General features: G+C 45.0%; 1 protein-coding gene across 2 annotated transcripts in view; it reads left to right on the forward strand.

Moving 5' to 3' along the window:
* PKP2 (plakophilin 2) overlaps positions 1–20,130 on the forward strand; it is a 57,688-nt gene that overhangs the window by 19,493 nt on the left and 18,065 nt on the right. For both annotated transcript variants that reach the window (XM_053405602.1, XM_053405601.1), the window contains exons 2-5: positions 276–382; positions 1,772–2,460; positions 7,222–7,357; positions 15,953–16,160. In XM_053405602.1, the coding sequence (XP_053261577.1) occupies positions 276–382; positions 1,772–2,460; positions 7,222–7,357; positions 15,953–16,160 (1,140 nt within the window). The remainder of the gene's footprint in view (positions 1–275; positions 383–1,771; positions 2,461–7,221; positions 7,358–15,952; positions 16,161–20,130) is intronic.

Raw genomic sequence — 20,130 nt, forward strand, 5'->3', positions numbered from 1 at the left:
CATGGAAGCCATGATATGTGAGTCGCCCATCCAAAGCACTAACCAAACCCAGAGTTGCTGAGCTTCAGCCAGGTAGTTGGCTCAACATTTTGATCCTGTTAAAATTATCCATCCCACTTTTGCAAAATTTGCAGGGTTCTCTTGAGCATGTTGATGCGCCTCTCTTAATTTTCAGTGAGTCCTACTTTGACAGTAAAGCCATTGTAACTCAGCACCTGAGTTCACTATTAATGTGCGCACTGTGCTGTGAACGTATTTCTCATGCCTTTGTACAGGGAGTCTGCATCGGACTGCCAGCGTTCCAGAATATGTGTTCATATCAGATGAAACAGACTTTGCTTCAAGACCTCCTCATGGAACTTCATACTATCCATCATATCAGGTAAGAAACACTGAAGGAATATGCACACACACGGTGGATGTATATATGAATTCAGATGCCTATCCTCCTTGCTTTGCTGCGATGGATAGTGGCTGGATCATAGTCAGATTCATCCATTTTATACTCTTGAGAATGCCTGCTGAGTTTTCCTCTCATGCTTGAAGGCCACCCATATCTTAAGCGTTGCTATAATTCCACAAACAAAAGTAATCTCCTAAATAGAAGATTTGCTGAGGAAAATTGGCTTAGTCACCCAGTCCCATTGTGTGACAAATGGGCTCTATTTTATGTTATCGATAATGTGATAATCGAAGGACGGAAAAAAGATTGTTGCTACAAAAGCGATGTGTTTGAGGTTGAGGAAGGAATGGTGCATTTAGTTTTACAAAGCAGGATCAAAAATGTTTAAGGGAGCTAACTATTCTTGCGTACAATATTAGATTCCAGGAAGGAAACTAATCCTCATTTCAGACACTAGAGCTTTTGATTGTACATGAGCCAAGAGGAATTCTGCCTTTGTTTATATTTGTCAGACAGGTTGTGGACCCTGTGTAGACTAAATCATCTTGTGTGGCTTAACTTAAGTACATCTCCCAGCTTTTAATTACAGTGTCTGAATTTATCTAATTACTTGCTTTCTCCATTATCAATAGTCTCCTTTGCACCTGCATCAGAGTTCTCTGTGTTTTCAGTCTTTGATTCTGTTGTAGTTGCATGTAGTTTTCTTGCTAGATTACAAAAAAAGTAACTGCTCTGGAAAGGAGGTAGAATGGGAAAGTCGTGCAAGCCTTTGAGGAAATACCGAAGTTTTTATATGTTGTATAGGGCAATGGAAATGCTTTGGAAACTGCACAACTGTAACTTAACCTCCTGTGAAGGACTCTTGTTGCTAAAAACATCCCAGACATCTATTGGACAGATGGGACATTTGGCCCAGGAACTCATAATGCAAAGAATACTGAACAGCTAAGTGCTAGGAAAGAAGGAGCGGGGAATTATGCTAGCCAGGGTGATGAAACAGGTAGAGCATTCTACTTCAGATCCCCACTCATTCAAGAAAATCACTGGATAATATTGGGCCAACCAATATATCGTAGCCTAACCTGCCTCACAGGCTTATCATGATGGTAAAATGCAGCTTCCCTGAGCTTCCTGGAGGAATGAGCAGCTGTAAATGTAATAAATACAAAGGGCTCAGGACATATTTCCTCACAAAGTGCATAGCTAAACTACAGGCTCAGTTTCCAGAAGATGTGGCTATGGCCACATTTTTCCATGGGATCATATACCAAAGGAATTTCCCCCCAGAAAACATTCCACCCCATATCACTGCCTTATCATGATGTTCTTTTCATTGACTGTATTGTCCCTTTTTTGTGTGTTTAACAGATAGGATCGCAAAGCAGTTATGAAAATGGCTGGGAGCCTAGAATCCTTTCCTATAGCTCCTACAGGGGCATGGAAGAGACATCTCAAAGGCAGCCTTTGAAGAGATTAGAAGTTTCCCCCAATGGCAGCCCTGGCAAGCTGGCACACTACCCAAACGACTTCCATTACCACAGGGCTCTAACTGTGAGGCATGGCGAAAGCAAGAGATCCGGTGCCGTGCCTCCAAGGTACGCTCGCTCCGAAATCCTTGGCTACGGAGGCCAGAATGCTGCAAGCAGAAGGTATGCTGTGCAGAGGCAGTTCTACATTGGGTCTGGTAACGACACGGAGGTTGACAGCGTCCCAAACAGCCCACGGGTACCAGTCTATCAGCGTATTGGGACCAGTCGGAGCATGAACAACCTTTTGGAGAAAGAGAGTTACCCGACTTCTGGTTATGCCACGGGACAAGTCAGGACTCCTGTCGCTTCCCAAAATTGGTCTCAGAACAGGCAGTCTCAGAACAGGTCCAGCTGGCACCAGACGACGGTCAGGTCGCAGAGCACAAGGGAGGCCTCTCAACCAGCTTCAATCACCAGCACCACCGCCGAGACAGGGAGGAGGATGGCAATGACAGCAGCTATGGCAGCTGCAGCAGGAAGTGGACACATGCTTCAAGAACGGGCCAGCGCCGTTGGATCCCAAGCAGGGTATGGTTTAACTCCACCCTTTTTTAGACACACCAGGCACCAGTGCTTTACATCTTGCTCTTATCTAGTTTTCATGAGCAGTGCACCCAGTTCATGAGACTTTGCAAATCCAGCAAAGATCCTGACCAGGCTTAGCAATGTAAGAAAGCATCCGGCTCAACTTGTCTCTGCGCATACTCAGCAAATAAGCACTCATGGAGCTTATTTTATTTTAACCTTCCCATGTTGACACAGAGCTTACTGCACATGTATCTTACATAACATAGGCTGCAGTCCACTGCACATTTCCCTCCCATTGAACTAAATGGGGCTTCTGAGCAGACATGCTCAGGATTGTGTTGTTGGAATAAACTATCTTCCAAACGCAGCAGATCATTTTTATTTCGACTGCTATGTATTGTTTTCGTAACAATATCTTGCCTTACTCATTGCTGGAATTCCTACTCCAGTCTACTGAGTTATAAGAACATGATTTTCTGTACTCGGAAATTAACTTTGCAGCTGTTAAGGTATACAATGTCAGGAGGACAGAAAGGGTTTGTTCAAGATGTCAGGTCAGAACAAGAACTGAACTTCTGGTTAGGATAACAACTGGATTGAACAGAACAGCTGAAATTCCCCAGGTGACTGTGATGTTTGCTGTCAATTCCAGGTTGGCTCAGTAGTGCAGATATAAGCAGCTGACATTTTGATTTCGTCATCACTTGAGAAGTGTAGGAGAAAATGGATAGAGCTCAAAACACATTGCTTGAAACAGGCATTGAAAGGGGCAGGGCATAATGAGTTGACTAGAACCGTTTAAACATTTTCAGTCAATTAAATTTAATCTGGTTGCTCTTTTCTAATGTTTAATATTACTTAATTTAAGGCTATTTTGAGGGGGCTTAAGTACATGCAAAAATGTGGGTAAAGACTACTCCCTCCTAGAGTCACATGTTGGCTTCTCTGTCATGCTAGTTTGATGCATTAACACAGTGGGGTCAACACAACAGGCTAACTGGGACTGTAGTCCAACATCTAAGGTAGAACCTTGGAAAGGAGGAATCCTGTTGTGTACGGTGATGTACAACAGTAGCGGCAAGACCCAGTTTTCCGAGTGCATGTTCTGGAAGTTGGGCAATAGGGGCAGTACAGGATTCCTTTTGGTGTACCGACCTCCCCGCTGCACCAAGGATTCCCTGCCCGAGCTGCTTCAGGTCGTGGCGGATGTTCTCCTGGAGACACCTAGCTTGGTCGTCCTAGGGGATTTTAACATCCATGCCGACACGACCTTACAAGGGGCTGCTCGGGACTTCGTGGAAAGCATGGCCTCCATGGGGCTGTCCCTGAATAAGTCTGGCCCAACCCATAGCCGCGGACATGCCTTGGACCTGGTGTTTACCTCTATGGATGTTGGTGATCTGACACTAAGTAAAAGCGAAACGAAAGAAGTGCCATGGTCAGATCACTTCCTGGTGCAACTGGACTTCTCTGCGACCCATCCCCTCTGCAGGGAGGTGGGACCAATTCGGATGGTCCGCCCCCACCACTTAATGGATCCAAATGGTTTCCAGAGAGTGGTAGGGGATGCTTTATCCCATGTTGATGGCCTTTCAGCTGATTCCCTGGTGGCCCGCTGGAATGCGGAGTTAACCAGGGCTATTGACTGTTTGGCTCCGAAGCGCCCTCTCCGATTGCATGGAGCCCGGACAGCCCCGTGGTTTTCCACGGATCTGAGGGCAATGAAACAATCGTTGAGACGGCTAGAGCGCCGGTGGCGGATAACTCATTCCGAATCTGACCGGACACAGGTTAGAGCTCAACGTCGAGCCTACCAAGTGGCGATAGCGACGGCGAAGAAGAATTTCTTCACTGCCTCTATTGCATCTGCAGAAAACAGCAGCAGGAGACTTTTTCAGGTGGTTCACAATTTAGCGGAACCACCTGCAACATCGGGGCCCAGTATGGGCCACATGTTCTCCTGCAATGATTTTGCAAAGTTTTTTGCAGATAAAATCGCTCAGATTCGGGAAGAAGTAGACTCCACCGTGGGAGCAGGGCCGGGGCGGGAGAGTGCTAGAGTTCTGTCTAGTCAAGTTGAGTGGGATCAATTCCAATCTGTTACCTCCGAGGATGTGGACAGGCTGCTTGGACGAGTGAGACCAACCACCTGTCTCCTGGATCCTTGCCCATCCTGGCTTATAAAAGCTAGCCGGGAAGGACTGGGCGATGGGCTTCGTGGGGTGGTGAATGCTTCCCTCCGTGAGGGAGCCTTCCCAGACCCGCTGAAAGAGGCGGTTATTAAACCGCTTCTTAAAAAACCATCTTTAGATGCGGCCACGATGGCCAACTATCGCCCAGTCTCAAATCTTCCATTCTTGGGCAAGGTGATTGAGCGAGCGGTTGCCGAACAACTCCAGGCACGCCTGGAAGAAGCGGACCATTTGGATCCCTTCCAGTCGGGATTCAGGCCTCATCATGGGACTGAAACTGCCTTGGTCGCACTGGTTGATGATCTCCGGCGGGCTAGAGACAAAGGTGAGAGCTGTTTCCTAGTTCTGCTGGATCTCTCAGCGGCGTTTGATACCATCGACCATAACATCCTTCTGGACCGTCTTGAGGGGCTGGGAGCTGGGGGCACTGTCATACAGTGGTTCCGCTCCTTCCTCCTGGGCCGTGTTCAGAAAGTGGTGGTGGGGGATGAGTGTTCAGACCCCTGGGCTCTCACTTGTGGGGTGCCTCAGGGTTCTGTCCTCTCCCCCATGCTTTTCAACATTTACATGCAGCCGCTGGGAGAGATCATCAGGAGGTTTGGGCTGGGTGTTCATCAGTATGCGGATGATACCCAGCTCTACCTCTCTTTTAAATCAGAACCAGTGAGGGCGGTGAAGGTCCTGTGTGAGTGTCTGGAGGCGGTTGGAGGATGGATGGCGGCTAACAGATTGAGGTTGAATCCTGACAAGACAGAAGTACTGTTTTTGGGGGACAGGAGGCGGGCAGGTGTGGAGGATTCCCTGGTCCTGAATGGGGTAACTGTGCCCCTGAAGGACCAGGTGCGCAGCCTGGGAGTCATTTTGGACTCACAGCTGTCCATGGAGGCACAGGTCAAATCTGTGTCCAGGGCAGCTGTTTACCAGCTCCATCTGGTACGTAGGCTGAGACCCTATCTGCCTGCGGACTGTCTCGCCAGAGTGGTGCATGCTCTGGTTATCTCCCGCTTGGATTACTGCAATGCGCTCTACGTGGGGCTACCTTTGAAGGTGACTCGGAAACTACAACTAATCCAGAATGCAGCAGCTAGACTGGTGACTGGGGGCAGCCGCCGAGACCATATAACACCGGTCTTGAAAGACCTACATTGGCTCCCAGTACGTTTCCGAGCACAATTCAAAGTGTTGGTGCTGACCTTTAAAGCCCTAAACGGCCTCGGTCCAGTATACCTGAAGGAGCGTCTCCACCCCCATCATTCTGCCCGGACGCTGAGGTCTAGCTCCGAGGGCCTTCTGGCGGTTCCCTCATTGCGAGAAGCAAAGCTACAGGGAACCAGGCAGAGGGCCTTCTCGGTAGTGGCGCCCGCCCTGTGGAATGCCCTTCCAGCAGATGTCAAAGAGATAAACAACTACCTGACATTCAGAAGACATCTTAAGGCAGCCCTGTTCAGGGAAGTTTTTAACGCGTGATATTTTACTGTATTTTTGGTTTTTATGGAAGCCGCCCAGAGTGGCTGGGGAGGCCCAGCCAGATGGGCGGGGTATAAATAATAAATTATTATTATTATTATTATTATTATTATTATTATTATTATTATTATTATTTGCAGCTGTACCGCAAGTGACATCTGAAGCATGTGATGGTGCCACTCTTACCTATTACATTCTACATAGTGTGCTGAGATCAAGCTGGGCCAGCCCTACTGTTGGGTAAAGCGAGTCGGCCGTCTCAGGCAGCTGATTCTTAGCATCATGAAAGGACAGCCGAACATTGGCTATTTAATTTATTGTTGCATTGTTTCTGTTGAGAAAGAAGAGGAGCTTGCCTGCTCCCAGAGCTACCATTCCCAGAGCAGCTTAATCTCTCTTCCCAAGGACCTCTGTGAGGAAAAGAGAGTTCTCCTAACAAGTCTCAGCAACTTTAGCCAACTACAGCTCCCAGAATTCTTTGGGGGAAGCCATGACTGTTTAAAATGGGCTCATGGTGCTTTAAATGTAGGGTGTGGGTGTGTGCTTTTCCTGATATTTTATACCCACTGTTTACTTTTTACTCCTCTGTACCCATCTCTTTACTTACCTCTGCCAACTGCAGTAAGTTCATGTATTTCACAAAACAGGATATGGCCCATAAAAGCTTATAGCACAGAAGGTATGTTAATCCAGCTTTCCCCAACCTAGTGCTCTTCAGCAGTTGTTGGACCACAACGCCCATCAGTCCCAGCCAGCATGGCCAGCAGTCACCATAGGCCAGGCTTCCTCAAACTCGGCCCTCCAGATGTTTTGAGACTACACTTCCCATCATCCCTGACCACTGGTCCTGCTAGCTAGGGATCATGGGAGTTGTAGGCCAAAACATCTGGAGGGACGAGTTTGAGGAAGCCTGCCATAGGCGATGGGTGTTGCAGTCTAGCAGCAACATCTGGAGGGCACCAGATCTATTACTTATTTACAGTGTTGTTTTTAAGCAGGCTTGTTGCTTGACGTTCACAGCCTGCTGAAGGACATCCATTAGTTCCACTGGTCCTCATTTTGCAGTCTGGGCTTACAAAGTGTTAATGTTTAAATCACCCAGGAATCCAGAAGGAGAGATGACTCTGGAGCGTGCGGTAAATATATTGCAGACTGAAAATGCTTCGTCCCCTCGAGTCCTTCCAGCAGTTGTCTTCATACAGCATGAGAGTTTCCAGAGAGCAGAAGCCAGGAGGAAAGTGAGTAAACCATTTTCTTACTTATTGTGGCTCTTTACAGAGGCTACTCTTCCACGCAGAGTATTGCGTCTGGAGCTGGTATGGGAGAATAATGGAACTAAGAGATACTAGGGTTGGAAGGACCTTCTGGATGAAATTCTCTTTGGATATTAGTGCATTACCTCTGGATGAACCCCCTCCATGCACTGAATATGCAGAGGGATCAGACTGGAGACAAATCAATCTACCTTTCAGCTTGAAATCCAATTTTATCTAGACTCCAAATCTTGGAGAATAGGCTACATAAGTGCCATATTGTTACTTGAAGTTGCCGCAAATAAAATACTTTTTGGAATCTGTAACTTTTTAAAAATCCTTTGGCAGCAGTACTTAGGTGAGACGGAGAAATAATAATCCAGTTGACATTTTCTTTACTTTTACTGTTAAGGCCTTGGTGCTCTCTTATTTCAAATATGCTTTTCAATATTGCATGTGACTGACTGTGTGATTGCGTATATGAGAGAGGTCCAGTGCTCAAAGTGGGCAGGGATGCCATCCCATTGCTTTTCAGTGGATGTAAGAACATAAAAGGAGCCTGCTGGATCAGGCCAATGGCCAATCTAGTCCAACATCCTGTTCTCACGGTGGCCAACGATATGCTTATAGGAAGCCTTCAATCAGGACTTGCACCAGAGCCCTCTCCCTTCTGGTTCCCAGCATCTGGTATTCAGAAGCATACTGCCTCTGACCATCCTGGGATGCTACAGAAAGCAAGATTACACTAGTGTCGCAAAAGTCACTTAACCTAGGCCCACAGTTGTTTCTGGACCTGAGGGAAGCAAATACTGCAGCAATAGGCCCTTGCCCCAACCTTGCTGGGAATTAGGCCTTGGATTGGAAAAAGAAGCTCTCTACTGCAGTGCCACTCCAGCTCCACTGTTTCTGAGTTTTAACAAACAAAGCTCACACAATGATGCAGATGGTCTTTAACTTCACATGTCTTTTAAGCGCTCCGAATGACTAGCTTATTGGCCGACAAATCTTGGTTCCTCCCAAAGAGGGTGGCCAAAAATAAAGGCTATAAGTTTGCATAAAATTTATTTGTGCACTTTTCAGTATAGATGGAGATTTAGAAAGAATGGGATGTGTCCAGTGCTGGCAATACTCTGAGTAGTCCCATTGAAATTTATAGACATGACAAATGGGTTCATGAATTTACACAGGTCTAATTCTCAGTAGAACACAACCCACCTACTGTAACATAGTCTATCTCACCACAGAATGGAAGTTTGTAGGGAAGTCTGTGTGCCTGCCAAGTCTACTGCCCTGGGGCTGCCTGTTGATGTGTAACTTTCAAGCCTGCCCTCCCTTTAAACTGGACTTGGACTAGTGAGCCTTGCAGATAGAGGATGTATAGGATGAAGCATGGTCACCCTTTTCCCAAATGGAGGTTCATAATTTTTTTAAACCATCAGTTAAATCAAGCTTGAGCCCATCATAGCACCAGATATCAGCATCTTGCTCAGTATGGGTGTTAGTCCCTATGAACAAGAATAGGGTTCTCCAAACATTGTGGACACATTTGGAAATTGTAAGAAACTGCCATGGGCACAACAAAATACCCATTTTACTGGGGGGGGGGAGAACTTGTGGTACACACACCCCTAGACAAAGCACCAACACACACAACAAAACAAATTAACTGCAGGCAAAAAAAGCAGTCAATATCCCCACCAAAGAAGCAGACCACACAAACAACAACAAAATCCGGTTTTTAAAAAATGAAAGTGGCCTTGGTGAGCATCAAGGGTAGCATCGGAGGGTGCCATGGTGCCCACAGACACCATGTTGGAGGCTCCAGAGAAGAGTCCTGCAGACCGGCTTCATGAACTGGGTATCTGAGGGGGAAAGGTTCTTGGTGGATTTCAAAGGCATGACTCTTTCTAAATCTGTATGCCTAACAAGTCTCCAGCCATAAAAGGAGGAGAGGACCCGGTGTTCCTTTACCAAAGAACATGTCCTCACCCCAGGGGTTTAGACTGGACAATCTTTGAGACACCTCCATCCTCCATAATTCAGTGTCAGTTCCAAGTCTATATTTAATATAGCAGTAGCTGTGAAAGCGTGTTGTGAAGCTGTTTACATAATGGCTCAAAAACTATTCAGACAACTGTAATCTCTGTGGTCCATAACAGAGCAAGAGGAATAGACCAAACAGGAAGGGAGGAGGAATAGCATTGTATATAAAAGATGTGTACTCTTGTGAAGAAATCCATAAACTGGAGTATGAAAAGCAGATTGAGAGTATATGGATAAAAATTATATTTGAGAATTCTTGGAGAACAGGTGAGGTCCCTACAGACTGGAGGCAGGCAAATGTTGTCCACATCTTCAAAAAGGGAGGAAAGGAAGACCCAGGTAACTACTGACCAATGAGCTTGACATCGATACCAGGGAAGCTCCTAGAAGAGATAATTCAACAGTCAGTCTGTGAGCATTTAGAAAAGGATACTGTGATTACTAAGACCCAGCATGGGTTTCTCAAAAATAAGTCATACCAGACCAATTTGATTTCTTTTTTTGATGGAATTACAAACTTGGTGGATCAAGGAAATGCTGTGGACATAGTGTATCTTGATTTCAGTAAGGCTTTTGACAAAGTCCCCCATGATATTCTCACAGTAAGGTAAAGGTAAAGGGACCCCTGACCATTAGGTCCAGTCGTGACCGACTCTGGGGTTGCGGCGCTCATCTCACTTTATTGGCCGAGGGAGCCAGCATACAGCTTCCGGGTCATGTGGCTAGCATGACTAAGCTGCTTCTGGTGAACCAGAGCAGCACACGGAAACACTGTTTACCTTCCCGCAGGAGCGGTACCTATTTATCTACTTGCACTTTGATGTGCTTTCAGACTGCTAGGTTGGCAGGAGCAGGGACCGAGCAATGGGAGCTCACCCCGTCATGGGGATTCGAACCGCCGACCTTCTGATCGGCAAGTCCTAGGCTCTGTGGTTTAACCCACAGCGCCACCTGCGTCCCTGATATTCTCACAAGGAAGCTAGTAAAATGTGGGTTGAACCAGGTAACTATTAGGTGGATTGGTAGCTGGTTGTTTGACTGAACCCAAAGAGTACACATTAATGGTTCCTCATCGTCCTGGAAAAAAGTGACAAGTGAGATGCTGCAAGGTTCTGTCCTGGGTCCATTGTTGTTCAACGCCTTTATAAATGACTTGGATGAAGGAATTGAGGGGATGCTCATCAAATTTGCAGATGACACCAAACTGGGAGGGGTAGCTAATGCCACAGAAGACAGAATCAGAATTCAAAATGACCTTAACAGATTGGAGAACTGGGCGCAAGCCAACAAAATTATTTTCAATTGGGACAAATGTAAGGTTCTGCACTTAGGCAGGAAGAACCAGATGCACAAATGTGGGATGGGGGACACCTGGCTTACTAGCAGTACTTGTGAAAAGCATCTAAGGGTCTCGATGGACCACAAGCTTAACACGAGTCTACAGTGTGATGCAGCAGCAAAAAAACCTAATGCTATTCTAGGCTGCATCAACAGAAGTATAGTGTCCATATCAAGGGAAATAATAGTCCCACTCTAGTTAGACCACACTTGGAATACTGTGTCCAATTATGGGCACCACAATTTAAGAAGGATGTTGACAAGCTGGAACATGTGCAGAAGAGGGCAAGCAAGGTGATCAAGGATCTGGAAACCAAGCATTATGAGGAGCGCTTGAAGGAGCTGGGTATGTTTATCCTGGAGAAGAGGAGACTGGGAGGAGACAGGATAGCCATCTTCAAATACAGAAGACGGAACAAGCTTGTTTTCTCCTGGTCTGGAGGGTAGGACTCGAACCAATGACTTCAAGTTGCAAGAAAGAAGATTCTGACTAAACATTCGGAAAAACTTTCTCACAGCAGGAGCTGTTCAGCAGTGGAACAGACTCCCACAAGAAGTGGTGTACTCTCCTTCCTTGGAGGTTTTTAAGCAGAGGTTGGAGGGCCATCTGTCATGGATGCTTTAGTTGAGATTCCTGCAGAGGGTTGGACTAGGTGTCCCTCAGGGTCCCTTCCAACTCTAAGATTCTACAAAGAGCCGCCTCTGTATCTCAGCCGCTGATTTACAGCAAGTTGTTGAGCATTCCCAAGGTGAGCTCTCCAAGAGAAAATATTGTCACTTTATCAGTGTTTTTCCTGGGAACCCTTTGTCCTAATATGGGAGGAAAAAGATAGCTCTGTGAAGACTCTAGCCTACTTATCAGCAAAAGTCTAGTTTACCCAGCATATTTTTTCCTCATGCACTGGAGTTCACTTCAGTCTTCTGCAGCTATATCTATTGCTGGCAAAACTATTTTTAAAAGCCATAATTGCCTTTGACTTTTCCGACCAGAGGTGGCAAGTCAGCTATTGATGTGGTCCATCTAAAGTTTGCGAATCAATCATATTGCACCAATTAAAGAACAATGCTATAGACACTTCGGCATTTCACATGGAACGATGTTAGAATAAAATAGGCATTGGTTTCTTGTTTCAAGTGTAGCCAGTGGTTCCCTCCAGTTACTGATTGCAGCTCCTGTTTGGCCATGCTGGCCGGGACTGGAGAGCGTTGGAGTTCATGAACACCTGGAGAGCACTATGCAGCTACTCCTGTTCTGTTTTACTGAATTTATCTTCATAATTGAAGTCAGTCGCATAATTGAACCCTTTCAAATGCATTTCCCCATCACTTCCTAGCCACAGAAAGTCTGTGTTTGTATTTCTAAATGGATTTGTTGCACTGGGGTGTTTAAATTAACTAACTGTGCAAACCTCCAGTTTTGGTATGTGGAGGTTTACATGGCTTAAGCAGTCTAAACACTCTGGTGCAACAGACCCTCTAGTTCTGGTCCGTGAAGGAATCCCTCCCACAAAAGACTGTAATAGTCTAGAAGCAAACAGTCTTGTCTGCAACTCATTCCACCAAAAATAAGGGTATTTTTAAAGGCTTGGAAATGGGTAAGCAAAGCATTTGTAGGAAAGTGTGTGGAACTGACTGAAAGCAAGAGGTGGTGTTCATGGTTCCATGCCAAAGCTTGAGGGTAACAGGAGCTTTTGTTGAGTTTCACTTCTGCGTGTTCTCAGCACCTGCCAGCTAAATTCTTCATTCTACCACAAAGCTCCTCACCGCTGCTAAGGATTATGTAACATTTCCATGTTTTCGTACGTGCATTTCTGTCTCCACAAAGAGAGGTTTGTTCACCAGAGAAACCATTGCATTATATAACATTGGACTAAAAGAATAAACAAGTTACTTCACTATAAACCATTTGATTCTGAAGAAGCTACTTGCAAAACTGATTGTGTCGTTTGACAAATTTCTCAGGAGTTAGAGCCCTAACAATTTCACCAATCTTTCCTATAGATAGGGGTATACCACCCAATGTTGGTACACTATCAATGTTACATTATATTGATGTCACTATGCCTGCACTGCAGGGAAACGTGCCCATGCAGATGTTTACAGTGGTACCTCGGGTTAAGTACTTAATTCATTCCAGAGGTCCGTACTTAACCTGAAACTGTTCTTAACCTGAAGCACCACTTTAGCTAATGGGGCCTCCTGCTGCCGCTGCGCCGCCGGAGCACGATTTCTGTTCTCATCCTGAAGCAAAGTTCTTAACCTGAAGCACTATTTCTGGGTTAGCGGAGTCTGTAACCTGAAGCGTATGTAACCTGAAGCGTATGTAACCTGAGGTACCACTGTATTTGAAGAGAAATTAAGCTGTTTGGCTCTCTGGGTTTCACCCATTTATCTGATCCAGGAGTGGGGAAATGTCTGATCAGAGGCCAAATGCCTCTCTGCATTTGGCCCTCTGGACTCTCCCTAGAATATAGCTCCTCCTCTGCCACACCCCTGTCTTCTAAGCCACACCCCCTCACTGTCCCTACTTCACAGCTTCCTTGAGTTTTTTTGCCCGGTTGTGTCCTTGAACTCTGATCTTGCTTCTGGTTTGCCTGGATGAAGGGGTGTGCAAGTTTGTGTAAAAACTAGAGCTGGAATGCAGCTCAGCTTGTCTTGAAGACTGGTGGGTCTGCCTGGGGAGAAAGTGAATAGACAGAGAGAAACCTCAAAACATTTCAAGTTTACTGATCTCATTTCCTACTTCATATTTGTATGTCTCCTGCTGAGAACATGCAAGCATGGGTCCTTAGAAAAGATCCTTTATTTCCTTCAATAAACTGAGCTTTCCTCGTTTTCCAAACTCGGAGTGTCAGTGTGCTCCTCCAGTAGGGAGGGATTCAGTGCTCAGTTCTGGCTTCTGCTGATACATTTAAATTTCACATGCCTTCAGCAGGCCTATTATACAAAGGTCAAAAATGGCACCCATTGCTCTGTCCACTTTTACCCCTGGGCCTTCTCACCGCCAACTTCTAGGCATAAGTCTGCCCAGAATTTGACCCTCAGACTGAAAAGGGCTTTCCCACCCCACTTTAAATGTTGTTAGACTGCATCTCCCACCATTCCTAGCCAGCATGACCAGTGATTGTGGATGATGGGAATTGTAACCCAACGTTTGGAGGGCACCAGGTTGGGAAAATTTGGTCTAATCCTTAGGAGATAGGATGGAATGACTCTGTAGCCTTCTGCAATCAGACTGACTGGCATGAGAAGAAGCTGCTGCCAAGCCGGCTCCTACCTAAAAACATCAAAGGCCTTCATAAAGATAACATCACACCCCAGGGACATAGACAGCAGTCTTTGGCCAGCCAGATACCACTGGAAAGTGATAAGTAAATTGTGAAGGTCACGCCCTTTCCCTATTTGCTTCTCATCTCACTTCCAGCGACATGCATGTTCCTGCTAAACTCGGAGGTGTCATTTTAGCCAAAGTATTCAATAGCCTCATAGCTAATAAACATGGAGTTGTTAGAAGCTTTACACAGAATGGACCTAATGAAATTAAAAGACCTGCACTATTCACCTCTATTCTATGTGACTTTATTTGCAAAAGCATTTTCATGCTGCTTTTCAGCCCTAACAGGGCCCGCCCATGGTGGTTGACAAGAAAAGAAAAATGCCACAAAACCAGTTGAAACCATAGCAATTAACACTGAGCATGAAAAGCCCCAGAGCAAGAGTTTAAAACCTTCCATCCCAGATTTAAAAGCATCAAAAGCCAAGCAGAATGTTTTTATTTTCCCCACTCCATCAGGGATGGAGCCAGTCTGGCCTCCCTCAAGAGGCAGTTCCATAACAGGGGGCTGCCACAGAAAATGTCCTGTCCCATGCTCCAACCCACTGAATGCCTTTATCCAATCCTATTTAAAATTACCTTGGGTTGATTATTTGTTTATATATCACTTAATGTCCAGGTAAGTTTTAAAGCCATTTACACGTATAAAAATTCCATTTTTATATGCTGCTTGACCAAGTGTCAACTTCCGCCTCCAGATCATTTTCTCTTCCCTTTTTCGTCACATAAATAATTTTGATAAATTATGATGGAATAAATCTGAGTTTCACTTGAAAAAGTACAAAACACTATAAATCACCCTGATAAAGAAAGCAAACCTCCCCACCTCTAGTTGTTTTTTAAAACAGGGTTGGATGTGCACGCACACACGTGCTTTTAAAGATGCATGCAGATGCCATGTGCCCAGATCAAAATGCACACCCCTTTCCGAGGGACAACTTGTGACTTGTAAGATTAAATTATCTAAGAAGCATCTTTATTATGTTGAACAGTAGGGCAAAGGAACTCTGCTCCCTAACTGACCTCTACTCCCATTCATCTGCTGCGCCCAGTAGACATTACCTCCAATGTCAGCCAAAGTTCCTTACAATACAATACCACCCATGCACAAAACCATAAAGAGATATGTCAGGAAGCACAGAGATGAGCCAGATACACAAGAGGCAGTAGAGGGAGAATGCGGCAGGAGGGAGAAAGATACAGATGGGCAATAACAATCATTCCCTCTATTTCTGATGTTCAAGCTGTGAGAGCTGTTGGTTATGCGGCCAAAACAGAACCACCCATGCACAAGAATCATACTTTGGGAAACCTAAGTGTTTGCAGAAGTACAAAAAAGTGGGGTGCATAAGGAAGACCACCACCCCTCAAATAAACCACTAAGGACCCAGTGTGTTCAGTGGTCATCTGAATTAGACCACATGTGGAAAGGCAGATCTAAAACAGTACAGGAGATACTTTTTTTACCAGTAGTATGAAGGTGCAGATGTACAGCACAATATTTGCAGTATAAAGATACTAAAAATACTAAGGAAGAAAGTATTATTCTAGTTGTTGGAACTTCGGATGGTATTTTTAATAGCTAGTCCATGTGCATCGGGTAGCAACTGTATCTCATGAGAGCATTAAGAACTGGAAGGTCATAAGTTCTTCCTTATTTCTGTCCCCAGTATTTTCTAAGCTAAACTGCACACACTCCCTGTTTGGGGAGATTGGCTTTGTTTTATCATGTCAAAAAGCAATTATCCTGGCTTAACTCCAGCCCCACCTATTGACTTCCAAGCATTTAGACTCCTTAGCATGCTCTGCAGCTGCTATCTTAATGTTTTTCTTCGCTTACACACCTTCCTCTTTCTCCTGAACAGGTTTACTTGTTAGGTGGGATTCCCAAGCTACTAGATCTTCTGAGTGTGCCGAATGAGGATGTGCAGAGGGCAGCATGTGGCGCTTTGAGAAACCTGGTCTTTGAAGACAATGACAATAAGCTGGAAGTGTCAGAGCAGAAAGGGATCACGGCCCTGCTGAGATTGTTACGGCAAACCAGAGATGTGGAGACTAAAAAGCAAATTACAGGTAATTAAACAGCGCTGATGCATTGGAGTGCCACCTTCAAAGTGCACAGACCTTTTGTTAACAAATGCTCTTGATTGTTAGAGACATCCAAGGTCTAAATGTAATGCTATGCTTAGTTTGGGGGAGGGGGTTCCTAGTATTTTTATATGCATGTGGGAGCATCATCCCCAACCTGTAAGTACATCAGTTGCACATCACAGTAAGCCAGACTGTGGTTTACCAGGACTGCACAAGCTTCCAGAAGGGGTTAGGATTATCTCATGGTTGGTGAAGAGAAAGGTTAACCAAGAGTGGCTTTGCATGACACACTACATATAATCTTGGGTTTGCTCAGTGCATGGCAAGACTAAAAAAACATAAGGGAGGATATGTGTATGATATTCCTTTCTAGGAGTCTGAATGTTCACTCCATCGCAGTAAGCCAAAGCTGGTCACTTCATTCTGCAGGTGGGGGTGGGGCTGCACATTTTGTGTGTTCTTCAGGAGTGGGGACTCCCTTAACTTAGAAAGCCAGCATGTCAGGGTGAAAGGTAGCTCTACCACCCAATTTTGCTGCTGCTGCTGCTGCTGCTAATAATAATAATAATAATAATAATAATAATAATAATAATAATTTATTATTTATACCCCACCCATCTGGCTGGGCTTCCCCAGCCACTCTGGGCGGCTTCCAAAAAAATATTAAAATACTGTAATACATCAAACATTAAAAGCTTCCCTAAACTCTCTTTATATTTAAAGAGAGGCAATTAGGTGAAAAATACTATGGGATTACAATATTGTGCATGTTACAGTTTTCTAAGGGATTGTTCCTGAGATTGGGACAAAATGTTAGAAAGGGTACAACTTTGCCTTCATTTATTTATTTTTTTATAAAATATTTATTAAAGTTTTACAAAATGAAAAAAGAAAAATACAAATACAAATAAAAAACAGTTCCATCTTTCCATTACATTCTTTCATTTACTTAATTTCCGGACCTCCTCTAACCTCCCTTTTTGTATTCCAGTTTAATTTGTCAGTTCAGCAAATCCTTCCCCTCTCTGCTTATCCTAATCTTTAATCTTAAAATAATGTAACATTAGATTTTTACTTATTAATAGTCCATTTTTTCATACTCCTTATAGCATTATAGCTAGAAACCACATAACTTTTAATCCAACATCATTCTAACATTCATTAATTTTGCAATATTTCTGTAAATAGTCTTTAAATTTCTTCCAATCTTCTTCCACCGACTCTTCTCCCTGGTCTCGGATTCTGCCGGTCATTTCTGCCAATTCCATATAGTCCATCACCTTCATCTGCCATTCTTCCAGGGTGGGTAGGTCTTGTGTCTTCCAATACTTTGCGATAAGTATTCTTGCTGCTGTTGTGGCATACATAAAAAAAGTTCTGTCCTTCTTTAGCACCTGTTGGCCGACTATGCCCAGAAGAAAGGCCTCTGGTTTCTTCAGGAAGGTGTATTTAAATACCTTTTTCAATTCATTATATATCATCTCCCAGAAAACCTTAATCCTTGGGCACGTCCACCAAACAACTTTGCCTTCATTTATTCCAACTTGTGGAATAACTTCCAGTGTTCCAAGAAGCTGTGAATTTCTTCTTCTTAAGCTGATTCAGGGATTGCTGCATGAGCAAAGCCCTGATGTTCTTAACCCATCAATTGCAGATGATTAAATAGAGGCCTGTTACTGTGTAATAATGTAATGGCATTGCACATGATAACAGAGAGTGGAAAGGCTTGGGAACGGAACAGCAAGCCAGAATTTCCCACTCTCTGAAATGCTGACAGCCCCTCTCCAGATTAATCACCACAAATTAGGCTGTTGGGGCTGCGGAAGGGGCGGGGGTGAAGAGTCTTCAGAGAAGTTGATAATGTTAACCTCTGGTAACACCTCTGCTGATTTTGTAGCTAGCATGTCACCGCTCAGGAATGTTTGTGGAGTCGGGCAGCACCTGATATAGCTCTCGTAGGAGTTGTCAAAATATCTGGTGGGAGGATGGGTGCCTCTTTCTTGGTGCTTTTTTCGAGGTTTGTTTTTTTGAGAAGCCAGCGTGAAAAACCTGCAGGATGTCTTGCAGATGTCAGCAGAAATTCCCTGTGTGATGGTGGGGAGGGATAAGGTCTGCTTTTCGTAGCTAGACTTCATTTTTAAGTACTGAGGCGTCTTAGATCTTTCCAGGTGCAAGGCTTGCTTTAATCTCAAGGTTGTATTGCTCTTTCCTTCCCGGAGCTGTGAGCTCCACCTGTCAGAGATAACAAAAGTCCTATTGTTAAAAGCCACGAGGATAGAATATTAGAAAAGTCCTGCTGGAACAGCCAAAAGACCTGCTTAGTCAAGGATCTAGTTTCCTACAGTGGCCAACCAGATACTACCAGGAAGCCTACAAGGAAGGGCTTAAAGGGAACATCCCTCTGTTGCGCCTGTTCCCAATGCCTGGCAGCTTGCCACTCCATATAGCCAGCATGCCTAATGGCCCGTGGCCTGTTTTGCATGTCACAGCAAGCCAGAGTGGCTGTCCATGGCCGCATGAAGATGCTGGCTGCCAGAGAGGAACTTGCACATGTTTCACTCCTCCCTGGGCTTTTCAGGTCAAAGCCAGAGGGCAACTAAGCAAAGGGTTTGTCTTGGCATGTACTGTAATCTGAACCTGAGATACATCTCCTTAACTGTGACCTGTAACCATAAGGCGAACCTTAGTTACAGATTGCGGTTAAGGAGAAGAAACTTAAACCACAACTGCACAAAACCCTATGCCGAACCTTGACTTAGCTGCAGTGCTGCCCTGACCTAAAAAGCCTAGGGATGATGATGATGATGATGCCACCCATCAGACTGGGTTGCCCCAGCCACTCTAGGCATCTCCCAACAAAAAACAGTAAAAGCACAATGCAACATCAAACACTAGGTGTGATATCCTCTTTGGGAATAAGCACGTTCATACTAAGCCATGGTTTTGGCGCTGCGGGATGTGTAAACCTTACCTTCCATGAATTTGCCTAATCCCCCTTGAAAGCCATCTAACCTCCAGTCTTATCAAGAGTTGTTTACTCAGTCCAACTCTTGTTTTGTCCCACTAAGCAAAAGTAAACTAAGGTGAAATCCTCTTGCATGCATTGGCTTTGTCTTTCCAGCATCCGTCTGCTGCCAGGGAGGGAAGAGGTTCCCTCCTATTTGCTCAACCATTGAACATGAAAACACGTGTAAACAGTGGCTCATGAAACTGTAGCACTGGAAGGGACCACAAGGGTCATCTAGTCCAGCCCCCTGCAATGCAGGAATCTTTTGCCCAGTGTGGGGCTTGAACTCACAGCCCCGAACTCAGCTCTAGAAACTGAGCTATGCAAGGAGCTAACAGCATTGCCACAATTCAAAGGCCTTTAAGGCTGCAATCCTGAACATGCTAGGGAGTATTTCACCCTGCTGGTGAAGGCAGGTAATACATTTAGTAGTAATTGTTAATAATAATGTGTACAGTCATACCTCGGGTTGAATGTGCTTTGGGATGAGCGCATTCGAGTTGCGCTCCGCGGCATCCCGGAAGTAATGGAGTGCGTTACTTCTGGGTTTCGTCACTTGCGCATGCGCAGACGCTCAAAATGACGTCATGCGCAGAAGTGGCGAAAAGTGACACGTGCATGCGCAGATGTGCCATCGCTGGTTACGTTTGCTTCTAGATGCAAATGGGGCTCCGGAATGGATCCCGTTCGCATCTAGAGGTACCACTGTACTTTATCACTCTGATCAGTAGCCAAGAAGTAGGGCTGGCAGAGATGGATGTGCCGTGGTGAATGAGAAGGGTGTCCATTGTCCTCTGTAATGCCTTTCCCTGTCACACAAGAAAAAGCAGAATAAATTATACAAAATGAGGAAATTATGCACATCTGCATGGTTTAACTTATGCAAATCTGCATGGTTTTAGTATTCAGATCAGATCCTGGTGCACATTCTAAGCAATAGAATTT

This window comes from Podarcis raffonei, chromosome 10, assembly GCF_027172205.1.
Source record: "Podarcis raffonei isolate rPodRaf1 chromosome 10, rPodRaf1.pri, whole genome shotgun sequence".
Lineage (NCBI taxonomy): Eukaryota > Metazoa > Chordata > Lepidosauria > Squamata > Lacertidae > Podarcis > Podarcis raffonei.